The sequence below is a fragment of the Solea solea genome, chromosome 1, assembly GCF_958295425.1.
Source record: "Solea solea chromosome 1, fSolSol10.1, whole genome shotgun sequence".
NCBI lineage: Eukaryota > Metazoa > Chordata > Actinopteri > Pleuronectiformes > Soleidae > Solea > Solea solea.
In genome coordinates this window covers 42597290-42619185 of record NC_081134.1, presented here as the reverse complement: position 1 = coordinate 42619185, position 21896 = coordinate 42597290, and the positions used below count along the sequence as shown (strand labels likewise).

Sequence of the window (21896 nt, the reverse complement as noted above, 5' to 3'; positions counted from 1 at the left end):
CCAGCAAAAACCTTTGAAAGTGCACTGACGATAAGAAAGCAAGATGCTGACAGTTAGAAAGCGTTCATGAATACAAAATCATGAACAAAACCCTGACCTGAAACTTACTGTGATGCAGGATTTTCTGTTCTATACAGAAAAGAATAGTACAATATATGAATAAGTAAACCAATACACCCAAGTCACTTTATATTTAACTCCATGTCACAGTGACAGACAGTTTTGACCAATATGTTCCATCAGCTTTGACCTGAGAAACTTGTGGAAAATCTTGTTTAACCCACAACAGGTCGAGGTGATTTCAGGTGAGTTTAAATGTTCTTTGGTGGCTCCCAATGGAAGATTGCTTCTCTCTTGTCTCAGATGAGTATCTTTGCGTCTTTAAAAGGCCAATGTGTGGCTCTGATGCCACTGTGTGATCCCTGGGCTGCTGTGTAATCTTTTCACATCCTCTGATCCAGAGGAATCAAAGAGCAATTTGGACCTTTCTTTCTTTTATTGTCAGGCAACGGGGAGTGTTTCAGTAGCCTTAATGCTCCCCGGTCGTAATTATGTACATACTGTACACAGAAAACAGCAGGAACAGAGCTTTACAAGGCTAGTGCAAATTGGAGAAGTGCATAAAGTGTGTTTTGTTTTGTATCTGTGACCTGAATGGTGGCCTCAAAGCGACATTGAGGTAATCTCACATGGTATCTTCACATGGGATTTCCTTTTGAGATCTCAGCATGTTTTTTTTATGCTACATGACGTTCCTCTTTGTTGCTAACAGGCTGTTGCATTTCCACATCACTCTTCTCTGCAGTCATCTGTTACAAAAGACAGTCTGACAACATGTTTCCATCGATCTCCTCGGACTAAAGAATGACTTTCTGTTGATAGTAGCATCAGTTTCTTCCTCTCCTACCAGACAGTGATTACAACAGCTAACATACATACTGTAGATAACACTGACATAAATTAAGTGAGTGAAATGCCACAAATAAAAGGTTTTAAAATATATGTAACATGCATAGCATTTATGTTTTAAAGTAAAAATGCTGTAAAAATTCAATGCTTTTTTTTAACCACACTGGTACATTTCCTTTTTTTCTGATTCCAAAATAAAAGCCTGTGTTAATTGCTCTTAAAGTGAAGGTGCAAAACTGAAATGTTTGGTCAGTTTCTCACCATATCTTTTTGAACCGACCTATGTGAAAAACTATTTACATAATAACAACAGCAATAATAATAATACTAATAATAATAAACTGTATTTGTATAGCAACAACAAAAGATGCAAATACAACAGTAAAATACAACACAGGGTGGATTAAAATAGGAAAAAAGAGGTTAAAAACCTGTTTTAACTTTAAAATAAACAAAAAAAATGGATGGAATAAAAAGGAGCTAGTTGAAGGCTAGAGTAAAAAAGATAAGATTTAGAGGCAGGTTTTCTCTTTCTGAGGCTATTTTTCATCTTGGCTCCAATTCTGTCATCACAACTGCTGATATCACAATGTTGATCTGTCACTTAAGCTGAGCAAGAGTCATTGCCGGCCAGATAAAACTGATTTTTAGGGCCATATGCGGCCCCAGCCCCCGGCTGTATGTTGTCCATGTATGTTGTAGATGCTCCTAAAGGTGAAGACAGTTTAAAACAATTTTGCATTCATATGCATCAAGGTGAATAGTGAAGCCCACTGTGTAGAATGGAATTAGAAAAAAAAAATGTATTTGACTTCTCTCTTGAATTATAACGTCAGTAAACAAATTCTGAGGAGTTAAATGTGAAGAAAATTGATAATAAAGCACGCCAGTGTGATTGACAGCTGCTTGGTCGCATTTGTCTGTGAACATCTGGACACAAAATCTTTGACAACGCTCTAGTCAAAATGTGAATGTTGAGGCTTCAAAACAGCACTTTGTTTTCCACAAAAAACTATGTCCATGTATGTATCCTTTGTCACTTAGTGACCAGGACCAACCAAAGGGTCCTTGTTATATGATAATGTAGATTTGCTCATGTACATTTGATTGCTTCATTTAAAAGTGTCTGTAATATGTAAAAAAAGAAAAAGAAGGACCCATTCATAAAGAGAGTTATCTTCTAAGACAAAGACAGTGTTTGCCAAAGGTCTCAGAAGCCTGTTAAAAATGAGACGAGTGTGGAGGAGCGGAGTTCTTCTCTGAAGCCGTGGGGAGCATTTCTTGATGTTTTCCCCATGTGTGGTTCCACATGTCTATTCTCTTTGGTTGCTTCTCCACAAAGACCTCCTCCCCAAAGAAAGCGAGATAAAAAAAGAAAATGCATTTGCTCCTCTGCAAAGGCATGTCAGTAGTTATTATGAGGACTTCTTTTGTGCTCCACTGGGAGAAAATAAAAGGTTGCGCGATGGTCAGTCCTTTGAAGTGACAGGCCATTGCTAACATTGTTTCAAGGAGACACAGAAGGACAAAATACTGAATACATTTGACTGTTCTTGTTCAATTGCAGAAGATTATATGGCTGCAAAATTCGAAACGGAAGTAAAAACAGCATACATTAGATTAAAAAAGAAAGACATTTTTTTGTATGGTTTTCCATTACTATGGTTTAGGGCTCATTTTTGTTCAGGGGCCACATACAGGGCAATTTGATCTCAAGTGGGCCGGACCAGTAAGATAATAGCATAATAACCTATAAACAACAAGGACTCCATTACATTGCTTCGCATTGAATGAAGTAACTTTTTTACAAACAACAACCAGGAATTTCAAGAAAAATTCAAGAAAAATAAGTATTTATGAATAATATTATGTCTGAATTTACCATTTACACAAATGCATTACAACTTACAGATCCCAGTGGATCTACAAAGGCTGGAACTGGAACTGAACAATATAGTGATTAGATTGAAATCATAATGTGACATTTTCACAAATTCATCTTGCAGGCCGGATTGGACCCTCTGGTGAGCCGTATGTTTGACACCCCTGCTATAGTACCTCCTCAATGTGGGCGGAGTCATCATAGCACGGCTGCATGAAACTGCCGTAACGTAGTCGGATATTAACCCATGTTTTGAGGATTTTTAAGTCTCTTCAACTGATCTACAGGACGTCGCACAGCAGGTACTAAAAAAAAGGTACCAGGTACTTTAAAGCCAAGGAAAAGTGCAGAGTCGAGCCGTGCCGTGCCGGAACTGTGTCGTGGAAAAGGGGCCATTAGTTTAAGAAAACATCTGATGCCATTAAGCAAACTTTAATAACAATGTGGTCTTTGACACAACACCTTTTGAAACAGGAGGAAGTTTGTCTACCTGTTTGGGCCAAGAACATTATTCCCCTGTTAAAAGGAAAACAAAAACTTTGCACAATTTAGTTGAATAAAGAGGATATACTGTAATTAGTTATCTAACCAGATTTTCTGGTAAAGACTATAAAGATTTTCTTTACAGTCCCTGGACAATGTTGTAACGTAACAATGGCAACAGTCTAATCAACTTCTGTACAATCTTGCAATTTTATCTTATCACAAAACAAATGATTTAGTGGTGAAATGTTTTAGTGTCACGGGCCTTTTTGTTCACACAAAGAAACACATTGGAAACACATGAACAAGTGGAAATGATCAAGTTTGATTGAATATATGTAGAAATCACACACTGATAGACATGCTGTCTGTGTGTGTGTGAGTGTGTGTGTGTGAAAATGAAACTATGCTTTTTTTTTTATCTGTTTAAATTTTAAGGAAGATGATTTCTGATTAATATTCAGTCCCACTAAGCTCATGTATGTTGTGCTGTTTTGTTTGCGTTTATTCATGATTAACTCTCTCCAGAAGCCTTGTTGAGTTCTCACTCAAATAGTAAAGACTTTTTTTGCCCTTTTCCCTTCAGTTCCCACCATTTGAATTTAATAGTATTGTGCATGACATGAGCACTGCCTTGACTTGTCACCAGCCACTTGCAAACCTTAATCCTGAAACCAGTTTTGTACAGATTTTACGAGTAATGTGCAAATTAGTGACTTTTCAAAGGTGCCCGGTAGGTGGATTTCTTCTTTGGTCTCGAAACAGAAGCCCTGTTTCCAGACTTTATGCTACGCTACGCTAATTGGGCACCAGTTTCAGCTCCATCTGTGCAGATATGAGAGTATCACATGTGCATGAAATGCCTTCAACATGGATAACTGCACTCGTCCTGCTGTTTTTTTTTTGTTTTTTTTTAAATGTGAGAGCCCAGTCAAACAAAACATGCATTTTAAATTTCACAGCGCTCCCACTCTCACATTAAATGAGGTGCTTTGTACTTTGTGCTCTACAGAGTCCCATTAAGTTTTACATTCACTACTGCAATTCAGACTTAAGAAAAAAAGACTTTTTTGTCATTGAAAATGATTCACCGTCATCATTACATGAGGCTCTGTCACATACGAGCAGAGATTACTTTGCTCTAGTGAAGCCTTTACACGCCTTTTCCCTTTCTATGAATTCAAAAAGGACACTTATGTGGTTTATATGTGAATGTGAAATATAGTAGACCCTATTGTTTTTTCAGATTCACATGGAATTTTACGCGGCAAATGATGAAGCAAAGTGGTTTTTGTTTTCCTGTCTATTACAAACAAAGAGAGTGATTTCCCCTCACGTTTCCAGTCATATAGTCAGAATGAAAGGAAAGTATTGTAAGATGGTTCTTTATTGGTTTCAAGAGAGATGGAATAGCACCAGCCAGGTGAAATTAACATATCCTCGATTTAAATATTAAAGCTATAGTCCAAAGTCATCTTTCACAAACCATTGAGACTTTAAGTTCACTGAATCCAGTTTTTAATATTTAAATGAACTATAAAAAGCACATTAAAACATTTTCTCTTTTTAGTTACAAAAATGGGTCACCTACAGGGCTTCTCATTGCATTCACAGAAGGATTTGAACAGTGGATGTTTAACAGTTAATGTATTTCTCTCTTTTAAAAAAATCCCCACCCAAAATATATAAACTTAATTGCTTAACCAAGGTATATACAGGGCATAACATCCTTGCATCTTAAAGGTTATCAAGAAAGTTTGAGGTATACAACCAAAATAAAAAGCCTGTCAGAAAACAAAACAGAAAAAAAACAACAAATAGAATTAAATAAAGGAAAAATGAATGCCATGGTTGCTTCCTACGAGCACAGGATCACAGCATTAGTGGGAGATGTTGCCATACACGTGCTGGTGTGATACTTCTGGTTGTTTCACCTACGGTTACAAGGTTGAAACAGCAAATATCCTCAAGCTTTGGACTGTCAATATATACAAAGGGCATACAGTCTAATTTAGCAGTGGGGGATTGTTTGAACGCTCACTTTATTTCCTTTGAGACAAATAAACACAGTATGTTTTGAACAAAAAAAAAATCCCAGAATTAGAAATTTATTGAATTGAATGACGTCAACTTACACTGTATATGTTGGAATTTAAGAGCCAGAAGCAAAATCTGATACACATGCAAGTTTTGAAAGTGGATTCAGAAATAACAGTTATTGTACAAAATAATAATTACAGTTTTTATAATTATCAAAATACACCTTCTTTCTTAGCACCTCTTTATACTTTTTGTGTGTTTAGAACAAGCACCATTGTAGTCGTTTTCATACAGCACCGGGAGAATCCAGAGAGGCGGTCTGTGTCCCCTTATGTCTCCTGACCCCCTCTCTTAGTTATCTCTGTTTCACCCTCCTCTGCCACGTGTTTCTATGTCCTTCACCTTTGCTCTGTAACTCGGTTAAGTCATGTGGTTCAAGCCCTACAAGGGCAACAAGTATTTTCCTGGATTACATGTACAGACATGGAAAGACATGTTTGCTACACCATCTCTTATTCAAAACTTGCATGTGGCATAGAAAAGGGTGTGGGTGGGGGGGGGGGGCTAGAAATGGGTGGTATCCAAAACGTCTCAACTCGACTTGCTTTGCTGGCCCCATCAAGTCCTTTTTTTTTTCTTTTCTTTTTTCGTTTTTATTTCTTTTAGCCAAGGAAGCAGACGGGCCCAACTTCAAACCCAAACTTCTGGTTAGGGTCCCCAAAGTCAGTCAACATGATATCAATGATCGGAACCTGATCGATTTTGGGAGTATTAATCTCCATCACAGTCTTTCCGTAGCCCTTCCTCGTCTGCAACAAGAAAGAGAGAGAGATTGAAACAGAGGAACCAATCAGACAAGTAAATCCAGCAAAAATACATCTCACGTCACATTTCAAAACATCTGTGGTCACACAGCTATAGTCGTTGGTCAGTTGCTGTGATTACAGGAGCTGTGCTGTGATCCATCTGTAGTAATTGGAAGACATATTTACGACTGTTCTTTTATTTGACGCACCACAGGAGACAACTGTGTCTCGGCACGCTGCTACAATATGCCTAGGGCGTGCTATAGTTAGCATATTTATTTATAAACAAAGAAATATGTAAAGGTTAATAACAAACCACCCAAACCACTTACTGGCTGTATACTTGCTGCACCACATGTGTGTGTGAGCTGGGTGGTGACTGGTGTGTGTCCTTGTGCACATAATGCTGTGATGGATCAATGGCTCTGCCTCAAATCTTCTCTCTGAGGAGACTATCATTATAAATATGTTACTAAAAGGCCTTTTATTTATTGACAGACTGTGTCTGCCCAGTGGTTGGAACTACACTGATGTTGTCAGCCTACAGGTATTCCTGCGCTATAAATATAACGCCAGGATTTTTATGATAGACACTTTGTTTTACAAGTGTGTGTGTCCGTGTGTGTGTGTGTGTAAAGAATTGACAGCCAGGCTTAGATTAAATGAGATGCACTTTTAATTTAATTTCAAGGACATTTAATTTCTGATAATGGTTGTTATGATAGCCATTGTGAAACATTACTACCAATGTCTGATTATGCATAATGGCATCAATGCACTGCAGAAGCGTTCAAGGGAAGGATGTTTTTCTTATTGCTCTGTGGAGACTTGTATTCAGCTATTCTCTGGCAAATTTGATTCAAAACTGCATTTGCTATGTACAATATCTGCTTTTATTAGAAAATGTTACATATATATGTATATATATATATATATATATATATATATATATATATATATATATATATATATATATATATGTACATATATATATATATATATATATATATATATATATATATATATATATATATATATATATATATATATATATATATACATATATATATTTAACTCTAAAGTCAGCACAATTTCCTATTTTCTTAGCATCATTACATACTGGTCAAGCTGTAGCAACTGTCAAGAAAAATCCTGACTCCTGTAAGGAATGTGTCACAAATTGTACTTTGGTTGATTTTTGCTGGACTAAGTAATCTCAAATCTATTTATTTATTTTTTCACAGCTCCAACTAGCAATGGTAACAAATATCAAAACAGTAAAATCCCTTTTGAATGATGCCAGTGGCAGACTCAGCAACTCAGCTGCTCTGCTCACTCTGACAAAAAGGATCTATAGACAGGACTCACCGCGCATTCATCTGAGAGGGCCTTGATGTAAGGGTTATTGTCGTAGGACATCTCCTCATCGTTGGCGCCCAGGAAGCGCAGTGCCCTGTCGTAGCTGTCGGTGGAGGCGTCGTGCCACGCCACAGACTGGTGGCAGCTGTAGGTGAAGTTTTGCCTGGCTGAGGCCGTCAGTAGTCTGAGGAAGGTCATCTGTACCATGTTTATTGAGTTTCCATCGGTGTCAGTGTAGGATAGCTGTGGGGGACACACAGTGTAATGAACTCATTCAGTTGTTTGGGTAAAATACAAATTTGACAAACATGAAAACACACACAAAAAAAACACAACCTAACATTTGTCCTGGAACATAATACAAACGTATTTAATATGTTTGACTGACATCTGTGTGTGTGTGTGTCCTTTTATTTGTTGCCTCCTTAGGACCTTTTTTGGCATAAACACTGACCTTGTCAGGACCAGTAGTCCTCATGTAGACCAAAACCTGATCCTAATGAGGTAGAACCTCATTGCTAAAGAACAGGTTAAGTTTAGGGCTAAAATTTGGAATGTAGTTAGTTGAGCTGAAACAATTACTTGATTAGTCGACTACCGTCAACTATTTTGATAATCGATTAATCAGTTTGAAGCTTTGGTCATCATTAAAACAAGATTTCTGATTGTTTCAGCTTTTTAAATGTGAATATTTTCTTTGTTTCTTTGCTCCATATAAGAAAGAAATCATTAAAACTGAATCATTTTGGTTTGTGGACAAAACAAGACATTGGAGAACATTATCAGTTCAGCATATCAACGTTTTCTGACATTTTATGGACCAAACGATTACTCGATTAATTGTGAGAATAATCGACAGATGAATCCATTGTAATCGTTAGTTGCAGCTCTAGTGGTTAGACTCAGGTTAGGGTAAGTTATTAACTGGTTGTCCGAATGTGTGTGTGCGTGTGTGTGTGTTTCAGTGAGTACGTGAAATATAACTTGTACTTCACCGTATTTATGTAAAAAAAAAACTAAATTTGAGTTTTATCAATTTCATCTTTTGCCCGTTTCATTCTCTTACAAATATTCAATCTGCATGAACTGGGTGTGAACCTCGTGCGAACATGTGCACTGAGTGCACTCTCAGTTCAAGTGCAAGGACAAGTACTGTACTGTTAATCCCACAAAGCTGTATGATGTCCTCTCTGTTCTCTGTAAACACACATCAGCGTGACACCAGGCTGATCGAGCAGGACAGGCATGTGTCTTTCATCTCCAACAACAAGAAACAACAGAGGATCTTTGCTTAGAAGCTGTTCGGGGGCAGAGGGAGGACGTGCTGGAAAACCAACACCTCTGAATTATTCTGCTCCAATCCTCTGCAATGTTTTATTTAATGCTTTAGTTAGTACAGCCTAACAATTGCAATCATCCCAATGGCAGAAAATGGCGAATTAGTTTAAAAAGATCATTTTAACCTCCATTCCAGATATTATCACGGTGCTGCAATTTGCATGTATAGTATTTGCTTGTCATTGTGCACAGGTCCATAGCAGAAAGTAGTAGCAGTTTGACTGGTAGTAGGTGAAGGAGTTTCTGCATTTTACAGTAAGTTTGAGTCTAAGTGGATGAAACAGGAAATGAAAAAGAAAAAGACTTACTATTTTTCCACGTTTGAATTCACTGAACCATGTCCCAGGGGCTTCTTTGGGCCATGAGGATATTCTGACCTTTGGAGAACAAGAGTGGAAAGAGTATATAAGTGGCAGACAGAATCTATTCATTTTTTTGTAATGAATCTTGTAGTAAACATGAGGAAAACTAGCTGTATAAAGCACAGCCTCATGGGCGCCATCAATATTTGCCTTCAACAAAGTGAATATCTAATCTGTACAAGCTCAGCCCTGGAGCAAAGCAAACAGTTTCTTTTGACAACCTCAACTGAGAGCTGTGCTGGCTCATGATGTGCTGTTTTATTTAACGGCTTAATATTTGGTGAGAAATCATAATTAAAAATTCGAAGGGTACAAATCCAGTCACTTACTCCATTCGACTTCTTATCTGGATAGATGCAGGTTTCGCCCCCAGCAGTGAAATTACAGTAGACTTTGAAGGAATCCCCTGAGCAGCCTTGGTTTGGATCAATCCAGTATTCACCTGAGAAGAACCAAGCACACGCTCACATCTGTTCAACCGATGTCACAGTAAAGTGGATTACAGCTCCATGTCGAGGTTTAACATACCCCGTTACTTGATCCTGTGTGAATATTCTGTTTAAAAGTAATTCACCATTTATTTTCATGACTGACACTGACACTGAAAAAAAACTGTTGCCATTAAACCTCTCCATAGGTGAATTACCCCAAAAAGAGAGTGCTTTTATACAAACACTTCTTTCAAAGTAAGTTCTCTTGCGTTGAATCAACATACCATCAGGGAACTCTGGGTGACACAGCTGCAGATCTTTGCATGTCCTTGCGGGGTTGTTTTGTGTGCCCATGGGGTATTTCATACGTTCAATATCCTGTTTGAGGTTGTTGAGTGAGCCGAAGATGCCCTCCATGCCCTCCATGCCATCGCCATAGTCCATACTGGCTGCGTCCGACTGCATGTTGCTGGAGCGCTTTGTCTTCTTAGGTGACTGGTAGGGCAGTGGCTGAATGACCTCACCAGGTGGACCCTACAGGCGGTGATGGCATGTTTTAGATTCTATTGTGCGACTATAATCATTTTAACTCAACGGTGTTGATCTTAAATACTCACAGGAGCACCTGGAGGACCAATTGAACCAGTGTCTCCTTTTGCACCAGCAGGACCCTGGTGTCAGACATAAATTAAATGATTATCTATGCTGGGTTTTACATGCACTCTGAGGAAAATACACCTATAAGACGACGGATTCTACTCACAGAGGAACCCTTGGATCCCTTGGGGCCTTGAGGACCCTGCATTAGAAAAGAGAAAAGCACAGCAATCATTCAATCTGCAGTGTAAAATCTAAATGAGTGACTGGGTAAAAAAATAACAAACTTACAGGCAGACCAGGGGGACCTGGAGGACCCAGAGGACCAGAAGATCCAGAAATACCCTATATTACAATTAGATGAAAGAGAAAGTCTGATAAATATGGAAGAAACAACAGAAACAAAAGTATAACTGTGAGGCTTGAAAAAAAAGTAAATGAGTTGGACTAATGTATGAAGTTATCTTTATAAAGTCATTAAGAAAAGGCCAACAATTCCACTTGTGTTTAGTCTCACAGCTGCATTTTGACAGAAAATAAAAGCAAACTAGAATCATCGCCTTGTGGTTATTCGCCCGTCAACTGGTCAAGTAGTAGTTTACATTCTTGTGTGTTCAGTCTTATATTGCTGTGAAACGTACAGATACAATGACCAGTTATAACAAGCTTAATTTCTATAGCACACCTAATGTTGCAAAGCAAAACCAGACGAGACAGATTAAAGTAGAATAAGACATAGTAACATGAGCAGAGAAATAAATAAATAGGATTAGTCAGTGCAAATTAAAGCCATAAGCCATTTCCATAAGCTCCCGCAAAGAGAGAGCCACAGACTGTGTCTAACTTCAGTGTGGGCAGAGTTCCATAGTGTGTGGGCTCTGATGGCAAAGGCCCGGTCACCATTAATCACATGCCATGACCTCAGAGCAACAGGCCGCTCTCTGTCCACAGATCTCCGTGGTTGAGTGAGCACAAACCAGGTTAATAAATCTCAGTGGTATTCAGGAGTGAGGTCATTTAATATAACACAATATATATCTTTTCTTTTTTTAAATCAATACAAAATGTAACAGTGAGTCGGAGAGTCGCGAGGCAAACACAAGAGGGATGTGCTCATACTTTTTCATCTGGCTAATAAGTTGAGCCACAGTATTTGGTATCAGCTGGAGCCTTTGAGGGCGGGCATGTATTTTTAATAAGCATTATGAATTCTTGAGTTATGGTAATGTGTTGTGAGGTCACAGTGACCTTGAACTTCAACCACCAAAATCTGATAAATGAATATTTTATTTGATGAAGTTCCTTCATGGAGTGCCTGAGATTTCACATTGAGGACATAGAGACAGATGGACAACGGCTTCTTTCAAGTCCTAAAATAGAAATGGTAAACTGTGAAAACTTTTTTTAAATCCCTGCGCTCTGACAAAAGGGGACATTACAGATTCATTTGGCTTAATCTCCAGATACTTAATGCAGCCCATCACCTTAAATCATGCAGTCGACACAGGCTTGGGGACACAGCAGGACAGATATTCAGTCACTCGGCAGTGTTTGTTTAAAAATGGATGAGGGCTGTCATCAGGCCTTTATCGAGACCAGCGTTTAACCTTCTTTCAGTACAGTTGCCTTTTTAAGAGGACTCAGTGGGTGAGAAAGGTAAATCTGACAGTGTTCAGGCTACTTAGTGGGCAACAGGGAATTCATGAAGCATAATGACTGGACACCTGCTTGCATCCACTTAGACTTAAGTTTCATACTAAAAAAACTATTATTAAATCATAAATCAGTAAGAAAGAAGGAAATAAAGATTTCAGAAAGTTTAAAATAATCTTATCTGTCAAAGGCTAGAACCAATGCTGTGACTATGCTGAGTGAGGAGTGCAATGCAGTGCAGCGCAGGAGTCAGTTGCACTGCACAGGTTTTAGTTGACGACAAATGGCAAGAGGTGTTAAGGTCAGCATGAGAAGGGAGTCATCAATCACTTACGCCGTCACCCTTGTTACCAGGTGAACCCTGGGGCCCGGGCAAACCGCGGTCGCCTTTCTCTCCTTGCTCCCCTGGAGGTCCAATCAAACCAATCAAACCTGGGTGACCCTGTAGGACGAAAACAAGTGAGCACACACATAGAGCAAAAGTGACGGCTTTGTCCCTCTGTGCAGGCTACTGCAGAGCAGTCCGACAAGGTCATAACTGGAAATGAAACGGAACATGTAAACGTTTTATTGGATTACAATTTCAATACAAAATGTCTCTCTTGCAAAACACACACACAAAACTTTTTCTCAAAACTCAGCAGGCGACCAAGGCCAATTAAACTGAATAGAAACTAAATGCACGATATTTGTCGCAGCTTTTTACCTTCTTTTCACACACACACACACACACAGGGCAGCTTGGGGTTTGGTGTCCTTGGACACTTTGGCACAGGGAGAGGAGAGGGCACGGTTTGAGACACCATCTCACTCCACCATGGTCACCTCAAACACAAGGTCGCCCAAATGATTTAACAGCATTAAGAACATGCACTCTCTCTCTCTTGCTTATGCCACCATGTCTGTGTGTGGGAGCCATACTCAAGTCATGTGTGCTGTCGTTTACTGTTATATTTATAGCAGCTACAGCAAAATTGTTTCATTTCTTTGATGTTAACATAAGCCTGCATTGGTATTAACACGGCACTGGCTCCTCTTGTGCCTTAAATAAAGTTTGAACTGTGTCCTCGATAGATTTCGTAAATGACCAAAGGCTCCTTTCATGGTTTTTAGGTTAATCCTCAAGCCTATTTGGAAGCCAGTTCATGAAAAAAAAGGAAAAGGGGCCAGGCTTACCTTTTCACCCTTAGTTCCAAGGTCGCCTTTCAGACCTGGAAGACCAGGAGGACCCTGAACAACAAGAACAATGGTAAAAGTTAAATCATTGCTGCAGAGGAAGAAACTTTTACACAGTGAATAAGACAATATAGACGCAGTAAGGAGAGGACAACAAAGAAAAAAGAGACTGAACAAAAGAATAGTGATGCAAAAAATATTAAATTAATGTTAAATTAAAACATTTACACTACAAACACTCCAGTTAAACAGATAGTATTGAGGGAGGGAGTATGCATACTAACCATGGGACCAGGTGGCCCATCTTGTCCTGGAGAGCCTGGAAGTCCTTGTTCACCCTGTAAAAAGCCATTCAGGTGTAGTGAGCATTATAGCCTGCTGTATTTCCTCTGGCCTCCAATTGATTTTCTGCACTCAGCACAGTGATTAATAGCCCAAACTGAGGAAAAAAGTGTGCTGGAATAAACAAGCGAAACTAAATTATAACTTAAATGGGAGTATCGATTATTCCATGAAGTCCATCATCATGGACTTTTCTCTGTGCGCACACTGTGGTTGGGTGTTTTAGATGCAGCATGTTTGAGTGTGCAGATCTCAACGTGCATGCACTGTTGTTGTTGTAGCGCAGACTTACAACAGGACCGGGGATTCCACGTAGACCTTCTGGACCAGGCTTTCCTGCAGGTCCCTGGGGTCCAACTGGTCCTGTTTTGCCTGCTGGTCCCTCTGCACCAGCTTCACCCTGTGTAAGGATACAAGTATGTCAGCAAATGACCCACAATACAGCATGATCCAGGAAAAGTGTGTCACAAATTCATGTCTATGTAATATTCAGTTTCTCTTTTGAAGTGGTGGCAAAAATGTGTATATATATATATTCATAGCTTATTAAACCATTAAAAATATGGATGACTTTAAAATACTGTAAATAGCAATCTATTTTTTTGCAGTGAGCTGTTTTTAGCTTTAAATTATGCTGAGGCAGTTTGCAGTATGTAGATTGGGTAACTGGGGAGAGGCAAACACGAGTCAAATGAGGCAAAAATGCTCCTCCATGTTAGATTTAAAACATGAGATGGAGCCATGTTATTATTTGAAGTTCAAGAAAAAAGTAGTAAGTCATAGGTAGCCAATATTCATGATAATACATGAATATTCAGACTACAAAGAGAAATAAGAACATCCTGTTTGAGCTGGATCACAGGTTACGTGCTTCCTGTTAGCATTATTATTTTTTTTTACTGTGTTAATGTCTGTAATGTCTATTACAGTTTATAGTCTTATATCCTTTTTCTCACAACACCCTAGGCAATATCACCAACTATAAAAACACACCTGAGCAAAACTACTATTGTACAAAATGTTTGTTTTAATGCCTTAAATGCACCAGCTGACATGACAGATTTTTTCAGCCTGTGCATAAAAAACAACAGAATAAGCTGAAGAAAACTGGAGACTGGTGTTAAACAAGAATGAACTGAAGAGAAATTTCATCGAGCTCTGATTGAAAGCAAAATAACAAACACAGGGACTCAGAATGCCTGAGGGCTGTAGACATAAAGCCCATCAGCTCATTTTGTCGGCCTTGAAATTAATTCACATCACTACATGAGAAACAAGAGAATTTTAATTTTAGTCAGATAGGCTACGTCCATATATTCCCATCAAATCAATGGCGGGAACTAAATGACTTCTGTTTTTTTGCTTTTAATTATAGATGAGGAACAATGTAGGTACATTATTGTGTGTGTGTGTGTGTGTGTGTGTGTGTGTGTGTGTGTTGCTGAGATGCCTTTAACTGTGCAAAGGAGGAATTGATTTTTTTTACCTTGGCGCCCTTCTCTCCTTGCCTGCCCTCTGCACCAGCAGTCCCTGGAGGTCCCTGAGCAGGATGACATGACACTGCTTTAGCATTTCAGCACAGCAAAAAAAAAAATTAAACAGCTCATCTTAACAGTATAACTCCAACACAGACTCATGTGAGTTTTATAAATACTCCAGTCTTAAACAAAGAGGGATCATGACCACCAGAGATGTTGCCTGTCCATCTTCCTGCCATTTCACTTCACTTGTATTAGATTTCATTCCAAACAACTGTCTCATCAGATGAATACTTGGTGAGTGGTGTCTTTGAGACCAGGAAGATAATCTATCGTCCTTGAATGCGCACTTCACTCATGTCGAGATCTATTTGGATGACGTGGATATGCACTTCATCAGTCATGTGTTGGGGTGGCAGGTCATCTTTTCTCTCTGGTCGGGATCTTTCAGGCCCATAGTAAATAGCTTTCAACTCCACTTCTAGTCGCCCCTCTTCAAAAGCACTCTCCATCCAAATTCCATTGTGATGGGGCCGGCTGCAGCCTGTCTGCTGCCTACTGAAAGCCTATAATGTGGGCTCACCTCCTGTCTTGGAGCTTCCATCTTTTCCTGATACATACAGGTGGTGAAATTGCAGGCCCTTTATCAACACACTTGTGGTACAATAAACAACAGCAAATGTAAATGTGGAGATGTTTTCTTCTTCTTGGAAACATCACAGTACGAGCCATGCAGTGTGCTGGATGATTCTTTTTTATATCGGAGCTGCCAACCCATATTTCCCTTTATTATTGTTAAATTGCAGCCAGGTTATTGAGAAAAGATAAACAGGCCAAACAAAATAAGGAGTGACTTGATCCCAAATTAATAAAAAAAAGAATTACGGCAAAACAAGACTAATAAACTATTCCATATTCCTGTTTTTCAAAAAAGCAATGATGAATACATTTCCAGTATTAAGGCAATTTTAAATCAGATTAAAATTTAATTTGCTGCTACACTAAATGGACTGGTTTAGAATCAGGGTCTAAGCATGAGAGTGGTTTACGGAGTGTTACTAATTTCTCAGGCAAAATGCTGAAAGGGCACAAGAGCCAGGAGATCCTTAACAATCCAAAATGTGTCATTGGGAATTCAGAGGAGCAACCTGTGATCATCGCAGGTCCCATTTTGTTTCTAAGTGGGTAAGGAGCCATGTGTGATAAAATAGCCCTTTTCCTCACCATAATCCCTAGGGCCATTTAGGTGGAGCATTTGCTGATACCACACTAAATGCTCAGAATGTAAATTTCGTTGGGCACATTAGAAAAGCAATGAAGCCTTCTTTTAAAAAATGCATGACATGTTTCCTTCCAGTTGGACTGAGCTAAGGAGTCTTCCTTTTTAAATGCAGCCACTCTCTTCATATTGTGATGTTTCTTTCAAATTCAGGAGAATAGCTCCAATATATTGGAGAAACATTTCATCTCAGATGGGCATTCAAAAAGCATTACGCTTTGATATCTCACAAAGATGCAGTGTCTCAGCTTCATGAAGCATTTAAAGAAGACACCTAAAAAAAAAATTTGATTTTGTTTTAGCTCAGATATGAAACAGATTCTGGTCCCCCACAGTAGGACCAGAATCAGTAAAATCCTAATCATCATAATCGACAAAGAGTTCAAGCTTTTATTTTTGAATCATTGTTTTGTTTCAATCCAAAGGCCAGCTGTTGTCTTCTCATAACCCCTTAACAACTTCATCACGTCCATGTTATGCCTTTGTTTTGCTCCAGCTGTCAGTCAGACAGCCGTGGATCGATACTGTGTCAGACTTGCTATATCTCACTTGCTTTCTTCCCGCTACTGAGGACATAAATGAGTTTGCACCATATGGCTCATTTTTCCATCTCGTTTTTAGTAAGTCTTTTCAATTTCTTGCTAAGAACAAAAAAAAAATAGAAGAGGATTCATGACTTTTCCATCCTGACGTTCATCTGCCAGTAGGCTTTGAGACTTAACCTTCAAAATCTCACACTTTGTTTTCCCTGCTCTGTTTTTAACAAAAAATAAATCTCATCTACTTCACTGCAAAGATTGAGTGGTTGAGGAGGAGCTTGTTTTGATGCAAGATGTTGGTCCAGTAGCTAAAGGGCCAGCGTGCAAGTGATATGTGTAGGCTGACAAAAACTTTAATACTTACTCTCTTGCCTGGTGGTCCAGGTGGGCCAGCTTCTCCTGATGGACCTGGAGGTCCCTAAAAACAAGCAAGAAATAAGAGGAGCTATAAAATCAATGTATTATGAGTTTGTACTGACATGTACATTAAACCTCTTGTCTGGCAAAAGGACAGTAACACAGAGACTGTATTAATATTTAGGGCATATTCAGCCCATGGATAGTCCAGAACTGTTGAGCCCAAACTTAAGATGGAATGTACACTGCACTGCCTGGAAAAAATACCACACTGTGCTCTCTGAGACACCGTGTCATCCAACTTTCTTAAAACAAATTGCAAGCAATTACAGACTTCTTTTTATCATTTGCATTAGTGAATATTCCCTGAACTAAGCAGAGCAATGTTCTCCAGCTGATTTACAGGCTGCATGTAAATGTGAACAACACAAGGACATTAACAGTGATTTTCAATCAAAGAGTCATGAGTCAAAGAAAACTAATCATAGTTTAATATATATTCTAAGCATACATAGTTCACAAATTCAAATGTGTCAAATGTATGGAGTAAACATGATTTTTTTTTTCTCATTTAAATTCATAAATGTTAATAGGACTCCCTAATTTAGATTCCCTTTAGTTTCTGCAACAGCAGTTTCTAATCTTCATAAGGTGCCCGAGTTGGGATTTGTTGCACTTTACATGGGGTCAGCACATTACGGTCAGCTATTATTTCTAATCATACTTAATGAATCTGCAAAGCAGGTGGTAAAAGTCCATTTACTCAACACCCATGAGTATGAGGTAAATATTATAAATTAAGAAAATACTGCAGCGTTAATTATTTACTTACTGAATATAATTACTTTTACTGTAGTCGTGGTGGATGACTACATTAAGAAATAAACAGGAGATATTCATATGCATATCATATACAGATACCTCATAACTGATTCTTAAGATAATTAGATCACATTATGTGCTCGTAAAAAACCATAGATAGTATATGTTATAACTGTGACTCACCGGCTGACCGCTCTCACCGTCCTCTCCCTTCTCTCCTGATTCCCCATCAGTGCCCTGCAACAGACAGATGTGTAGGTTATATTATGTCTGAAAAATATCTCAACTGTTATTTCAAATAAGGGCATTTGTGAGATAATTATTGCTTAAAGATTTCATACTCACAGCAACACCTGCCTCTCCAGGAGGGCCAGGGTCTCCTGGGAAACCAACAGGACCCTTTTTTGGAAAGAAATGAGATGCATGAGTGAAAGAGAAGTTGGACTGCCACTGCTTAGAAATAATCTCCCTGAGTTCAAGCATGGTTAGTAATTTAGACAGTGATTTAGTCCTGGTGTACCTGGTTACACCCACTGAAGGCAATTTCATGAACTTAATAACAATGTTGCAAATCCATGGGAAAAGGCTTCACTGAATTCCATTACCATGCAGCCATAAAATATAATCTCCTGCAATAAAAAGGCTTTTTAGTTCTCAAATATATTCCAGGATAAAAATGCCTGTCTGCAGCGTGTAGAGGTGCATTTTTGAAGCTAATTATTCTAAAGAAGGTTAGAATTTGTGTGAATTTGAGTGCAAATTTGGCAAACTTACAGGGTTGCCCTTTGGACCGTCGTCTCCAGGGGGGCCTTTGGCTCCAGCAGGTCCAGCAGCTCCAGGTGGACCAGCTTCTCCTTTGTCTCCTCTCTCCCCTTTGGGTCCCTGTAGTCGTAGAGGGGCATATATCAGTTAGAGTACAGCCTCTTTTTTTTTTTAAAGATCCTCACACTCAACTAACATGCAGTCAGTTCTCAGGGTGTGTAGAGAAGAACAACCCTGGATGGTGAAACCTTACAGGTGTTTTTCAGCCTCATAAGCTTGTTCATATGTTCATATACAGTGCGTTCACAGAGCTAATATAAACACATTGCTTAATGTCACTAACAACATTAAACTGAACACTATTTATCTGCAGTACATATCTGACTGCAATCTCTCCATCTCTCTAATTTTATTGTTTGGACCAACTGTACATGATACTGTACAGCTGATGCTGTAAATGAAACACTGTGACTCCCATTTCATAATTTAGAAGCCATACGTTGTTTACAAATAATCTAAAAAATATAATTAAATAAGATATCATGTTGGATTACATCCGTGGCTATGGCTCATGGTGTGAAATGTTGACATGACATCCCAAGTGTAACTGAGAACTTTTTTTTTTTTTAGCTATGTAAAAACAATATAACTGTAACAATTGTTTTCAATTCAAATTAACTTAAAATGACTACATTTTGTGTATTAGCACCATACATTTAGACTCAGTCAGCTGCACACTGATTTGAAAATGTCAAAGACACCAGCAGTTTGATTGGAAACAAGCAGGGGGCATTATAAAGGCCTGTAATCAGACTCCACTGCTACTCAGCCATCTTTCAATCTACTGTTCGACCTTGGTAATTATAAATGAGTCAGCAGCACTAATAGAGACTTCAGTGATGGGTGTTTAGTACAAAAAAACATCCCTTAAAAAACGTGAAGAAAAATGTAATGGTCATATATTTCTCTCTGGCAATCAATAAATACATTTAAATGAATGGTTTTTAACTATCACTTCAAAACAAAGGTTTAGAAGTCTTTTACTCCAGCCTGGTCGGATCTATCAAACATGGTAAATCACAGCTTAAAGCTGTGCTCAGCAAAGAGAGCGTCTGACGTGTTGATGCCAACTTGCTTCATGGTGGCACCAATCATTGTTCGCTAAACACAAGCACCAGGCACTCCGTCTTGCTAATTATTTCTTTAGAGTCTGGGAAGACACTCAACTTGGCAGGCCATGTGAACATGGGGTGCTAAGGAGAAGAGCCAAGCTGAAATGATCTAGTCTTAATGTGAGAAACCATGACTTCCATTGTAATGAACACACAGTGTCACCTTCTCCTTCAGTTGTTGTTTTTTTGTTCTCTATTTGCATAAAAGTGTCCATTAAACAACATGAGGATACTCTGCTGCTGCACACCTGGCTGTAGCAGACACACATTCTGAGAATGTTTAAAGCGAGAGCTCAGACGCTACATAAGGACAAAACATTTCTGTCATAAATAAATTAATGTTCATACAAACAAAACCAGAGCTGACTTACCCCAGTTCCGTGCTCTCCAGGTGGTCCTGGGTTTCCAGCCTCACCTTGTTCACCCTGTGGTCAGACAAATGTCAGTGTCTGGACAGATAAACCATCACCCTCCCTCACAAACAGCTTTCAAACACAAGCACGGCATTTTTTAAAATGCTACAAAATTGTTCTTACGTGCTCCTATAGAAGACATAACTAAGTCTATAACTGGAGTTGATTACAAGGTTGTTAAAAGTTACAGTAACTCCAAGTACCCTCTTAAAATGTTGGGAGCTCTTCATGTTTCATATTCCACAGTCATTTTAACAGCATTAAATATTTATAGCGCAGCAGTCTGCCAAATGGCAGTAAAATAAAGAAATCTTGGTGGAAGTGTAGTAAAACAGACATTAATAGTGTCAATGTACTAACTCAGACAAAAAGCCTGGACATATAAAATGAAAAGACTGTAGGTGGGATATTTGGAAGAGGTTGGCAAGCAGAAATACAGACCGACTAATGCATTAGATCAAGACACTAAATGGCTTTGATGTGTCATCAGAGACTGAGAAAACATTGAGTTTTAAATTGAAAACTGGCTGTATTAATAACAATGGCACAACGAGTATATACATAAAAACAACGAGTATATACATAAAAAACAACTGCCGTAAACTGTGTTTATGTTTGGTGTTGGTCTGTTGTGCCACCCACTGCCACCCACCCAATAATGTAGCTTGTAGCAGCCTACCTAAAAAGCCTCGGTACCCCTCTTAAAAACATCTAAACCACAGCTAAAGCAAAATTAGACACTCTCTCTCTCTAGATTCTAGGAAATTCTGGCAGCCCACAGCCCTCAATTGGGATCGCAGTAACCACTTTAAATGCTAAAAGTGTGCTGTTGTACATATTTTACATAGTTAATGCTAGGTGGGAAGAACACTCCCAGGAGTAAAATGTGTTGCAGTTAACGCTTACCTTCTCACCCACACCTCCCATGGGTCCTACACCACCAGGAGGACCTTGTGGACCCTGCAGCAGGACATGAACAGAGAGAAGTTATCATCTGGTAGAGTACCCAAGCTTTTTGACAGGTCAGGATAACCCATCACGTTACAGTACGTTCATTTCAGCAAAAACATTATCAGTTTGTCATACATACATCAGCTCCGCTAGGACCCTGAGGACCTCTGGGACCAGGGGGACCAGGAGGACCCTGCAGAAAAGACAGACAGTGTTGTTAACGTGCATTTGATCTTTATTAGAGAACTTTGAAGAAGCAGATGTGTCTCATACCATGGGGCCAACATCACCCATCTCTCCCTTCTCACCAGGGGGTCCAGGAAGCCCCTGAGGACAAGAAAAACAAATAGACTGTTATCAGAAAAAGAATATAATCATGTTACAAGCACGAGGTGCCGTAGCATGAATAAGCAATGGTGTTTTTAATGAACTAAATTTGTTTGTGCTGTTAAGTGCATTCACAGCAGCTGCTCCTGGTTCAGATTTAATTGGAGATTGGATGTGATTGCTGGAATACATTGTGCTGATGTACCGAAACATTAAATATTGTATATCTGTGGGCCAGAATCTATGTTTTAATTGCAGTGCAGTTCTAATATCTGTTCAGCCAAAATATTCATTGAGCCTGCGCTGATCAAAGTCAACAAGTCAGCGTATTAGCAGAAGCAGAGACCTTCATAATCATAGTCACTCTTGAGTGTATGAATAACAGAACAAAACAAGAGGGGTATCAAAGCAGAGCAGC

At 38.9% G+C, this 21896-nt stretch overlaps 1 protein-coding gene across 7 annotated transcripts in view; it reads right to left on the bottom strand.

Moving 5' to 3' along the window:
- Positions 1 to 4775: 4775 nt before the first annotated feature.
- Positions 4776 to 21896, bottom strand: part of col11a1a (collagen, type XI, alpha 1a) — a 70388-nt gene continuing 53267 nt past the window's right edge. For all 7 annotated transcript variants that reach the window (XM_058623004.1, XM_058622979.1, XM_058622987.1 and 4 more), the window contains 21 exons: positions 21425 to 21478; positions 21291 to 21344; positions 21107 to 21160; positions 20159 to 20212; positions 18628 to 18735; positions 18199 to 18252; positions 18037 to 18090; positions 17039 to 17092; positions 14865 to 14918; positions 13671 to 13778; positions 13321 to 13374; positions 13037 to 13090; positions 12195 to 12302; positions 10499 to 10552; positions 10374 to 10409; positions 10228 to 10281; positions 9895 to 10144; positions 9509 to 9621; positions 9126 to 9194; positions 7489 to 7722; positions 4776 to 6123 (listed from right to left, as the gene is read on the bottom strand). In XM_058623004.1, coding sequence (XP_058478987.1) covers positions 5977 to 6123; positions 7489 to 7722; positions 9126 to 9194; positions 9509 to 9621; positions 9895 to 10144; positions 10228 to 10281; positions 10374 to 10409; positions 10499 to 10552; positions 12195 to 12302; positions 13037 to 13090; positions 13321 to 13374; positions 13671 to 13778; positions 14865 to 14918; positions 17039 to 17092; positions 18037 to 18090; positions 18199 to 18252; positions 18628 to 18735; positions 20159 to 20212; positions 21107 to 21160; positions 21291 to 21344; positions 21425 to 21478 — 1821 coding nt within the window. In that variant the 3' untranslated portion in view covers positions 4776 to 5976. The remainder of the gene's footprint in view (positions 6124 to 7488; positions 7723 to 9125; positions 9195 to 9508; positions 9622 to 9894; positions 10145 to 10227; positions 10282 to 10373; positions 10410 to 10498; positions 10553 to 12194; positions 12303 to 13036; positions 13091 to 13320; positions 13375 to 13670; positions 13779 to 14864; positions 14919 to 17038; positions 17093 to 18036; positions 18091 to 18198; positions 18253 to 18627; positions 18736 to 20158; positions 20213 to 21106; positions 21161 to 21290; positions 21345 to 21424; positions 21479 to 21896) is intronic.